General features: G+C 46.2%; 1 protein-coding gene across 1 annotated transcript in view; it reads left to right on the top strand.

Moving 5' to 3' along the window:
- The first annotated feature begins 2,252 nt into the window (after nt 1-2,252).
- The window catches only part of LOC144124868 (uncharacterized), a 40,461-nt gene continuing 30,543 nt past the window's right edge, over nt 2,253-12,170 (top strand). The window contains exons 1-4 of the mRNA XM_077657789.1: nt 2,253-2,845; nt 9,031-9,064; nt 10,733-10,973; nt 11,964-12,170. The exon at nt 11,964-12,170 is cut by the window's right edge and continues 42 nt beyond it. Coding sequence (XP_077513915.1) covers nt 9,034-9,064; nt 10,733-10,973; nt 11,964-12,170 — 479 coding nt within the window. The 5' untranslated portion in view covers nt 2,253-2,845; nt 9,031-9,033. The remainder of the gene's footprint in view (nt 2,846-9,030; nt 9,065-10,732; nt 10,974-11,963) is intronic.

Below are 12,170 nucleotides of genomic sequence, written 5' to 3'. Positions count from 1 at the left end.
CTGCGCCATTTCCTTTCCCCAAAAACCAATTATTATTATTATTATTATTATTATTATTATTATTATTATTATTATTATTATTATTATTATTATTATTATTATTATTATTATTATTATTATTATTATTATTATTATATTATTATTATTATTATTATTATTATTATTATTATTATTATTATTATTATTATTATTATTATTATTATTATTATTATTATTATTATTATTATTGCACGAAATATGCGAAGTCAAGAAATTGACCGTAAGAACGACGAATGTTCGAGATTTACACAAAAATATATTCAGAAAGAAGAGTTTTTGTCGTTAAACGGCAGCAATAAAATGCAAGCACATAAAAAAATATTGGGTAAAAGCGATAAACCAGACCCAAAACAAGTTACAAGGCTGGTGTCTAATCCAATGAGGAAATGATTACTTAAGTTTGCGTCCTGAATTTCTTGAAAACAAACTGAGTCAGTACGCACTACAAGGGCTATCAGGAAAGTACCTGACCTAACTTGAAGCCTGTGCGTTGGCTCACACGCCATTAGGCCTCGTGCGGGACCTCGTGCGGGACATTGCTCACTCTTTCCTTTGCCTGATTTACCTCATAATGAGGTGATGCACGGTGATGGCGGCGAAATAAGAACGGTCGAGGGGCTCCAACAGAGCGCTTGCATCAAGTGCAGCATCCAGCTTAGACCACAACCCCTGGACTTGCTGTAAAATCATTCTAGAGCTCTCAAATACAAATGCCGCGAATAAAACATGATATACATTCAAAAATATCTCACTGTCAACTCAATAAAGCGCTCAGTGAATTTGCAGGAATGTGGCGCGGTGAGAGGCCTTGCACTCCTGGGACTACCAAAAATGTGGAGCGGGAAAATGACGCGATCAGCAAAAACGACTTCAGTCTTCCACGAGCTATTTCCTTCCCCGCCTCAAAGATGCCCTTTAAGGATAACTATACGAGTTAAGGATACTCGCTGAGAGAGAGAGCTACGGCGACAATACGGGTCAATGTGTTGGACACGTCACGAGCCAGACTTTTGCCGATAAATGACGTCACCTCCTCTCAGTTTAATATCCATTGGCATCCCCACAATACGGCAGTTGAGTTGCTCCTTGGATTCATCTCCGTGCGACTTTGAAAGGACAAATCTTTATTTCAAAGGAGATTTGGAATCAACTGCGAGATAAGGCACAACACGACATGGCAGCTGATAGGCTTCCCAAGAGTCTTAGACTAGCGCGCTCTGTGATATAATATAAGAAGTGCGGGCAACGCCGCTTAAGTGTACGAGCTCCAGAGCTCTAGTACTCCCTTAATGACCTGAGGTAATAAATAACGTTATAAAAAAGTGGATTTTGAAGAGGAGTGAGGTGCCAGTGCCTTACGCTGCCGACGCGTTATGAATTAAAGGGGGAAGGGGGGGGGGGGGGATTGAGAGGCGATAAACTGGGTTAATGCGGAAGAAATCGGACAGCATTTTTCTCTGCCATTAGCCAATATATTCCAATTCCAATTATATTTCATTTAAGATCATATTCCAATTATTATTCTGGTTCAATTCTGTTTTATTCCAATTCTGATTGTATTCTTATTCTGTTGGTATTCACAGTCACTTCGTTTATTCATTTTTGCTTAGTCATTCTCAGTTTTCATTTTTCTGAGTCATTCTTCTTCCGTCCCCTCCCACTTCGTCTCTACAAGCGGAGAGTGGGATTTCCATCTCTCCGCCTACCAACTGTGGCAGGTGGAGAGAAGGGACACTCCCTATACACCATCTGCCCCCAAGCACGGATGGCAGGTGGAGGCTTCACACGGACACCGACGCCAAACAGTTTTCGCCTTCCTGACCCGCTTAATTCCATCGCATTAAAAACCCGGGTTCTTTGTGGACATACCTAGTACTGGCTGTACATTGCGCAGGACATCTAGCGCTATGTGCTGCGCTGTCAAGTGCTATGGTGCTCTTGTACGCGCCTGGCAATATATCATGGCGAAGTGTCGTTATCAGACCGTTGTTGCGCCTTTCATTGCTTTTTTTTTTACGTCAGTCCTTTCGCCGAAAAGGAATGCTAGGGCGTGCACTATAGACTGCGGATCTCGGACTTATGGAAACAAACAACGCGTACCGCACGCGCTTGTGATCGCACCTCCACCGTCTCGCCCCTTACGACTTGTAAATATCCGAGTCAGCAACGGGCGGAACAGTCACGCGCAACTCTTTCTTTTTTTTTACCGCCCAGTCGTACATCACCCTCCGTCTAGTGTTGCCTTCACCGGTGTCTCACTGTCGTGTGATCGGCTCCGTACGTACAGACCCGGATACCGTACCCCCTCTTCACTGTAACCCCGCTCGCGGCTAACCAATAATCCGCACTCCGCGAGTCATCGAGGCGTGGGCTGGGTAGTTCCTTCGCATCGCCTTATAAAGAAGCGGGCACCGAGGCGTTGCCTCAGCCGAAGTACGTACGCGACTCCAGGGGAACACACAAAAAAAGAAAGGCGGTGAGTCTTATCGCAGCTGTTCACAGCAGATAACGTCGACGGGGCAACGGCGAGCGCGAGCCGAACGGCACCGACTAAAGTTCGAGGACTCCGCCCGCCGCCATTGAAGCCCGAGGAGCTAGACGGAGTGAACGTGCTCGTCGCCGGTGCCGCATTTGCCGCGCATTTTTCTTTTTCTGCCTCCACGCCAAGACGCCGCGCTGTGTGCGGCGAACAACGCGGTGGAAGAACGCGCTGACGTGAGGGATCGTGTGGTTGACGCACGCCGAACCTGCTGGGAACTCTTCAAGACCGACTCCTCAAGTCTGAAGGCGCCGCACTAGCAGCCAGGTAAGAAAAACGGCGTTGGGCGCCGCCGGTGATATCGTTGTGACCGGCAGCGCCATTGGAGGCGCCGTTGTCTTCTCAGCTTCAAATGGGCGGGGGCTTCTCCGGCACAGACTAACGGTCATCCGCTAACGGTCCGCACTGATTCCTCTGCTTCAAGTAAACTTTCTTTCGGCGCAGTTTGAGTTGTTCGTAGATGCTGCATGCTTCTGTCGGACTAATAGTTGTAACGTATTTTTCTCCATTAAGAGTAAGCCAGCGTGCCAGCTATTTTCAAATGGGGTGTTGGCTTCCCGCGATAAGTGCCGACGGCTCGCTAACACTCGTCTCTTGCCACCAGCCAGTTAAGCATGTCTTAAACGGACAATGCACTCCTCGTGGCAAAACGCTCCTATAAGCTTGAATTCTGATAGGAAATGTTTGTGACTTCAAGTATTCGACTTAAATTTAAAGGTTTTACTTCGAAGACGACGCATTGACTGATGGGAGCCCCTGTTCAGCATTAACTCAACTGAACTGCACCTGCTACTCTACGAACAGTCGCGGTACTCAACTCTGAATAAGGGTGTTCAAAATTCTCGAGTGTTAATAATAAAACTGACAATGCTTCCCACAACCGAAGGCCGCGTACAGACCACACGGCACCGACCTTGGTAGCATCACAGGTAGCCTTCGATGAGGCACTGAAGGCAGTAATATCTATGCAGTGTTACAAACTATGGCTTTCCTTCAGTAACTTGGGAATAATGTTGTTTCTGCGACCTATTTTCGAGTTTCCAGATGACAGTGCCCCGCCACTAACCGAAGGATGCCAAAATGGAGCGTAATAATTTGGTGATAAGCGCACCTGTTCACTTAAACTGTTTATTTGATCAACCCTTTCACGACGAAAGGACGTGAAAACTATCTTTTGTGAGGGAGATCGCTATTTTTAACCGCTGAAACAAACGATATCCTTGTAGCTATTTAGTAACTTCTATGGATTCTGTTCTTTCAGGCATCCGTGTAGTTATCGGCTGAAAAACGCCCATTGTTTGCTGTCCTAACTGAAAGCATTTTTATCGCGTGCAGCAAAGCTAAACAAAGGCGAACTTATCGCTCTTATTTTTGAACTTACTGCGGTTGCATTGAGCTCTTCAAGCGCAAGTGACAGTCGCTTGCTGAATATCATGCTAAAGCTCATTAATTGCAAAAAGACAATGTCTTGGAAAGGATAGGGCTTAACGCTTGCGGCACAACGGAAAGATTACTCCTCCCCTTCTAGGCAGCTCTGCACACTGATTCAATACCTTTCACTGCCGTACATAGGCATTGCAGCTGTGGCGGATATAATTATTAAGTCAGGCAAAGAACCAGTGTCCATCGCCCGCGCCACTCCGATGCTCTACACATGGCCCATCTTTCATTCCTTCTCATCGCCTCGAAGCAAGCAAAGAAGAAAAAAGAGCAAAAAGAAATGAAACATAATAATGTCTTCCTTCTCAATCGGAAGATTTCGATGGCATGCGGCTCGCTCAGTTCACATTTGCATATACGTTTAATAAAATAATTTCCTGGACCAATTGAATATTAGTGATCGGTCACTACAGTGCATACAGATACAGCCACGAAAAAAAAAACGGGAACCACAAGCGCTGACGTATTTTTCAATGAAGTCGTGCTACTCAAAACCTTTATTTCTCTGTTCGTATGTCTCTGCATTGCGGTAGTTCATCGAAGGAGGAGTAGGACGGCTAAGTATTACTATTTTGAAACGTGTGTTATATGCCTGAGAACAGTTGTCAGCCTTGTATAGACGCGGTTGTGTTTCTTCAAAGGATTCGGTTATATACTAAGCGTTCATCGATCAATGAAGAGTGCCAAAGAAGAAAATGACATTCTCAACTTGAAATATGAGGAAGAATTCACCGGTGTTGCGCTCCCACTTGCTTGTCCTTTTTATTAACTGCGTTCAGGTGAATAGCCACCCGATTCTTGGCCGATCCCCCCGTGTGGGTATGTGCCATCTTTTGATAGGCAAACAACAACATAAAAGTTGCAGACACTTTTGGAGGCGTGATTTTTGTATCAACCGAAATGGATTGCTGCAAAAGGGGAGAATAGCTGCAGTATCACTGAGGAAGTTGATTATTGTATTTTTTGGCTCCTAACACGAAGGATAGACGAACAATAACCGTTGCGCAAGCCTCTTACATGAGCAGAGGCCAGTTACAGACGTTTCGTCTCAAAGGTGACCGATATCGTCACATTGTAGTCGACATTGTCAGTGGTTTTCTTTTTCGCGTCATTTAAAATCTACCGCGCCGCCCACCTCTTCAGATGACTACGGTCCCAAAAGATAAATCTGAAAACAACAGGATGTGACCGCAGCCGCGCGCAAACTCTATACTGTGTGAAAGTTCCTACATGGGAATCATTTTTAAGGTAATCTAAATGACCGAGATGTTGGCTCGCGCCAAGCTGTGCTCTTTCGTAGTGCCATTTACGACCTGAAATTAGAAATTTTCTAAGGCTAACACTCTTTCTGGTAACCGCGAGTGCTGCTTAAAACCAGAATGTTTAAGGGAAGGGACTGGTAATCATTCACGTAAGACTGCACACGTCATCAGTGCCTGAAAAAAAATATTTTGTTTTTGAAAACGTGGTATGCTGCTTAATATATCAAGTTCAAGAAATCCTAGAAATAACGAAAGTCCGGAAAAATCAGACACTTCGGCACTCCACCTCATTTTCTTAATTTCACTCAGTCAGACCCCCTCACGCTTACAATTTTCTCTCATAAGTGGCAGCTATATAAAAGACGAACCACTGAGTGGTTTGTGATGACACGTGTACAAAAAGAACGCGAGGAAGAAAGAACGGTGAACATGACGTGCCGCTACGAAGAATTCGTCGCGCCAAACAGGACGGCTCATAAGACATACATCTAGATAAGACAGTTTGCTCTGCTGCTCAGCGCGCAGGCCCACCGATAGCAGACGCTTGTGGGCCCGAGCCAACTCGTAGAGTGCCGCATAGTATCGGACTTACCCACACGGACGTTTCATGAGACAAGGCAGTTGTTGCAGCGGACGTTTTCCTCAAAACGACGGCAGAGCAACATACGTCTCACGGATACCAGGAGCTGCCGTCAGTCTACAATATTTCGGTGCACAGTGGGTCTGCTTAGGTCTAAAATTCCTGGATGTACTCGACACGTGCGATAGCTTGTCAGTAGGTGATAGCCTGTCGCATTGTCACGGGTCTAGAGAAGCACACACCACTGAAAGAGCTTTGCGTGCACGGAGGTATGAACCTAACTTCCGCGATTTCTGAACAGGTGGACTTTCCGCAGAGGGGCCTGCTGAGCTGTACGCCATCTAAACATTATATCGTGTAGGAGCTTGAGATTGCATTTAACCGTGCATGTCAACCGACAAATGATGACTTCCCACCTTCTTTGCCGCCGTATATTTGTACGCGCAGATGGGAGACCATTACAACGAAATATGGATCCATTGTGTGGAGACTCGGAGTGACCAAAGCGCTTCACTAAGGAGCCCAGTAGCATAGCTCACAAACCACCGGCTACCACCAATATCATATACACCGATATGGCAGAGACTGTGCTCCCCACAGCTGGTGGTAATAGTATGCCAACGTGTAAGGAGTCCCCAAGCAGGTCCGGACAATGGCGTGTGTCAACGTCACCGACTGCATCGTGAATACGGCTGCACTCCCCACTGTCGACGATCTCGACACTGAGAGGCAAAAGCTTACAGTGCTCTCAGACAAGTGCCGCGGCCCCTGCAAGAATTTCCTCGTCCGGACTCGAGGCACAGAATCTACTTCTTCACGGACTCGTCTACATTAAACCCGCAGATGAGTGAGAGTGACCCTTTCAGAATACCCTAGCAGCGTCGGTGATTTTAGGAACTGCGCCTCAAACTCAACATTACTGCGACGATTCCCAGGATGCCTGCGCACGCAAGCATCGAAGACAATGAGCGCTCGAACAGCGAGGCGCAAGCCTCGGAAGACGAGAACCACCGCACCGAACGCACATACCACCTTAGCGGGTACACACGCCTGTCCGCCGGATCCCTCAACCTTCAAAGAAGTCACGAATAAGCGACGCTGCAAGGCCCTGCAGGACCTCCGCGGTGAACGAGAGGAACGCGGCGAGGAGCAGGCGCGCCCTATTCCTCCTATGGCCGAGGAGCTACCGAGGGGCACGCAGACTCACAACCGATATTGCGCTAACCCTGGCCTTACGGCCCACTATACATGTGAATGGAGAAATGGTTTTGGTTGTCATACAATGAATCGATCGAGGCAAAGTTCGTTCCACTCGAAACAGCACTATAATGTAGATTGACTGTCTATATAGATCATAGAAGCCATAAATTTTGCGTTCAAAAAGATCCTCCAAAACGCAATATTTCAGATCATGTATTGCGTTTTTACAAACAACAGTATCCCCGCAATTTATCGCCAACTTCCGCCCTTCCTTCATTGCAATTAACTACGTTATCAAGTCGCCGCCATTTAGAATCATTAAAATTTCTGTATTGCGTTACACATGCTCATTATCGACTTTCATGCCCCAGTTATATTATTCCAGCTCAACCCACCACCACGAGACATTTCCATGAACTTAGCCTCGTCCCTTGTTATGCTCGTACCAATGCATTTAAATACATATTTTTCCCTCGTACCATCGAGGCTTGGAATATGCTCCCTGGCTCAATCTGCACCATTCCTTTGCATGAATTTATTGAAGCAATTGCCACTTATATTAAGCCATTTGATTAACTTCACTAAATTGTACTTAAATTTCTGCTTTGTTGAATTCTTGCGTTTTCTTGTTTGTTTCATAGCACTGTATAACTTATCTTGCATTTTCAATGTACAACTCCCACTCCTGCTATAGCTCCGAATGGAGCTGCAGTATTTGAAAATAAATGAATAAATAAAAACACCTTGGATCTGATACTCTCCATTCTCTTGAAATAACCACATTAAACTCGCGGGTTAATTACAATGCTCTTTTTTCCAAGGACAATCACTGACTGAAACACTTTCGCTGATAATGCTGTGATGCAGAAGTCATTGTATTAATACGAAGAGCACTTAAACTAATTGTTGTTAACTAGTTTGCCGCGGCATTTTTTTTTTTTTGCTTGGCATGTGTGTATGCATTTGCTTTGTTTCGTGCGTGCCTGTATTTCTGTATTTTCGCAGAGTCAAACCTGCTATGACCTTCTATCAAGATATCAGTATCTATAAATAAACTAAAATAAATAACTAAAAAGATGGGGCTTGCTTCTAGTTCTTTCTTAAGCAGCCGTGAGATTAGGGACAAGGGAGAGTGTATAGATGCGAATAAAATGTGCAAGGCGGGGGCGGGGGGTGTTAGCCCAAAATACGGACGCTAGCCCGAAGCTTATGGTTTTGCAAGGTCCGCCCCGATAGAGAATGATGCACACTACGGCCCTAGTCCGGACGGGGTCTGACCCGTTGGTCAAGAGTCCATGAGACAAGGCGCCATAAATACCGGCAACCATGTCGAACATCGTCGAAATGCGGGCACGTGACCCGGGCTAATCCAAAGCGGTCTCGTCGCGTCTCGTGCAAACAACACAAAGTGACAAGACCACCTGCCAATGGCGAAAGCAAAGAACGTGGAAGAGCATACAAAACACTTCGCTACAATGAATAAACAACAAGAACTGCATCCACATCAAGACTAAACCACGAACGTACCGAATGCGCCGTGTTTTGGTGCCGTCGGGGTATAAAAGAAAAAAAATAATAAAAGTTGACGGAACCCGCACCTACAGAAGTTATCCTGGACTAAAGAGTGACGAAAGCCCTGTTGGCAGTTGTCTTTAAAAGGCAGCCTGTTAACAACCTGCAAATGCTTTGATATCCTTGCACGCACAGACGGCCTGTGGATAATCTGTCAAACCAGTGAAAAATAACAAAAAAGCAACATTACTAGAACGTTGTAGCAAGTTGGCCTATTCGTTTCCTTAGGATAACGGGCACAATGTATACTATCGGGGGCCAAAGTTTGCGGTACGCGAGTACAACTCTATCGTTAACATTCGACTTGTCATAGTTGCTTTTGTCTTAACGAGTGAAAAATGCCGGTCAAGTTTTCTTCGCAGTGCCAATAACGGTGACATTTTGCTCTTTTGTTCCAGAAAATGAGACTGCTTTCCTTCTTACTCGTAACAGGTAAGCGCGCCATCTGTACTTCCAAACACAATCGAGAGAACGTAAAGTGATAGACCACAACGTAGCCACGAATTTTTCTTAACGTGAATATGGGGGTGTGGATAAGTTTTGAGCACCTCAAGATAGAGGCTTGAATGAGAAAACGATCGTGTCACATATGCAGGGCTCTTTATTCGGTCAGGAAGAGGTAGGCACTCGAAAATATTCCCTTCATGTGCCCCTTATGCTAGGGCCTCGCATATATATGTATATATGTGAACAGTTTTTCTTCTACTTTTTACCAATTTCGAGTATTAAGAGGATAATTCTACCAATTCCCTATTAATAAACACCAGAAATTAAAAACAAATGAAAATAAAAACGTTCCTTTAGGGTTTTCTTGGTTCCGACTACTCTTGGTTTCCTTAGTATATATCCGGCGCCGGCATTGTGGGGGAAAAACCACGAGCATGACTGCGGCAGGTGGCGCCCAGAGAGCAATCTAGGAGGCGGGTGGGCCACCTTGGTCACGTGACCTTGAGGCGTCGTCACAACCTGCCCGCCGGATAGTGAGCAAACTGCCCACCGTGGCAGGTGGCAGTTAAATTTTTTCTCGTTCGGAAATAGCATCCTGGGTCGCACAAGGCCCACCGCTGGGAGCACCTGCCATCGCAGGGGAGGTGCGCACCGCTTAACCGCTGCACCACTGCGCCAGGAGGGGTATGAGGACTCCCAGGGGATTTGAGAATGTGAAGTAGGTGATGATGATGAAAACGTTTATCTAAAGCCACAGTGACTTAGATTAAGGGAAGGCTGACCGGGTCCATAGTCCGGGACACCTTTGGTGCTCTGGCGACGAGGCTCGTTGTTCCTCGAGGTCTTAGCTGGACAGGGCCGCCTCCCAGCTCTCTCACGTTGGCTGATTTATTATGTCAATACCGTTATTTTCCAGACAAGCCTGTACCATGTGGTATAAGTTTACCTTCTGGCCACAAAATTTGCACTGAGCCGAAAAGGCCCCGGGCTCAATAGCGTAAAGTGTAGTTGGATTATTAAAGGACATAGTTTGTAGCCTTCGAAGGTGACATTGTTCTGATTTACTAATACCCTGGTGACCTCCTGTCCCTGGTGAATCCATACCCAGGTCACCAGGGAGTTGAAGAAAACGAGCTTTTCTTCCCCGGAATCCTTCTACGTCCTCCCTTACTGATTAAGGCTCCCCCTCTCCTTTAACAAAATATTCAGAGATATTACAGCATTTGCGCCTTCAAATGCAGACACTCCCGAGGCCCGCTAATGTAAATTAGAGAATGACTTGATTCATATATGGGAATAAACCTAATACGCTATTGCCCTTAAGGCGGAGCTTTGTTGTCCCCTCACATTTTTTTTTAATTAATCGAAAACTTTGCAACGGATTCACTTCGCTTCGAACAATTTTGTACCAACACTATATTTATTCGTTCAGCGAATCCAAAAGGAGAATGTTCGATTCACCATTTGAAAATTTCGAATGTTCGCACACCCCTATTCTTGAGACATTCACAAGACGGGCAGGCATATCCGTCGGATGCATCCGACACAAAGTCATGGCGTCACATTGACGAAGCTTTCCGAGGGCTTCCATCGCGAGGTACACGAATGAGTGTAAGGTGACGTACAACGCCATCTTGGGGGGCTTTGCTGCAGGATGCCTGCTCCGCGTCGGCTGGTGCCTGATGGACGGCACCCAATTCAGCGAGTTCTTCAAGCCACGCTGTTTTACGCCTGTCAAAGACAACCGGCATCTGAAGATGGGTCAGATGCTGCCCGCTGGATTCACCATATCCAGTTTCCTCGACAAGCTTCAGTTGCTTGAGCAGAAGCTGGCCGAGCGAACCGGTGGCAACCCGCTCAACGCCATTGACATGGCAGTCTATGTGTTGCGGACGTAAGAAAAACCAATCACTCTCTTCTTAGCTATAAGGGACCAGACCGGCTCGCTACAGAGCCATACTTACCTGGAGGGGCTACCTTGCAAACCTTTGTGAGGCTTCGAAACGTAGAATTTGCCCGACAAAGGAAGATTTTTTTTAATGTCAGCTGTCATGCTAACCCCCCTAGTTCGCTGCCGAATATTCACGAAACTACAATCTTAAATCCAGCTGTCGAAGATACTGCTCTGCGCATCGCAGCTACAGTCAAAACCTCGATGAATGAATAATTTCTGGTGTATTTTACAGGCCGAACAGAAAAACGCTTTCAAGGATGTGGGCAGCTCGTGAAGGTACTCAGGAGAAGTGAATGTACCCACGCACGGCTCCTACTTTTGTGTGCATTTTAAACACGAATAACCCTGAAAGGGAGTAAGTGGCCCTCTAATGCACTCCCCAATAGGGGTATACGGTATCCTGTCCATGCCTTGGGATCAATTTCCATCACTGAAAATACGGAATGCTTATGGTTAGAAGCGGAAGCAGATTCCCTCTTCATAACAAGCGAAGTTCATGCAGTTACGGACCTCCAGTGCCTCCGGAGCCGCGTTTAAGACTCCTTCCTTACTTCAAGTTACCGTGCTTTAAGGTGGGAGTATTTTTCTGTTCCAAGCAGTCAGCATTCCGTGTGTTTATCGAGCGAAATCTACTCTGCCCCTGCCCCTAAACGAGAGTAAGCTTAAGGACTGCTTCCTCCATCTTTACTCCCTTATAGGGCAATTCATGTTTACACTGTGCGGACCATGCTGCTGCGTGTCATTATAGTAAATGATTGACCGCGGACCACAGCCGCGATTCGGTCGTCCGATCGATGTGCCTTAAAGGTCTGTTTGCACGTCTACGACGATACAGAATAGAATAGATTATTAGACAACACGAGGGCAGAGATTACTTCTACAAAAACAGCGATGCATTCTTTGACGCCAATATCTTCTCTGGTGATGCAGGTTCTACCACAATGACTATGACTGGGAAAACCTAGGCATCAAAGACAACGTCCCCAGGCTCCGCAGCGTAGTGCACAATGTGATGAACGTCGAGATGGCGAACCTCAAAGAGCGCCCTTACAGTCCCGCAGAGGTGCTCGATGACCAACAGCGCAAGGACGATGACCTCTGCTTCATCATGTTCAGCCTGGCGCACAACGTCAACAG

This window comes from Amblyomma americanum, chromosome 3 (assembly GCF_052857255.1).
Source record: "Amblyomma americanum isolate KBUSLIRL-KWMA chromosome 3, ASM5285725v1, whole genome shotgun sequence".
NCBI classification, from domain to species: Eukaryota; Metazoa; Arthropoda; class Arachnida; order Ixodida; family Ixodidae; genus Amblyomma; species Amblyomma americanum.
Note: the sequence above shows the minus strand (reverse complement) of the source record. Positions and strands in the feature narration are given on the sequence as shown.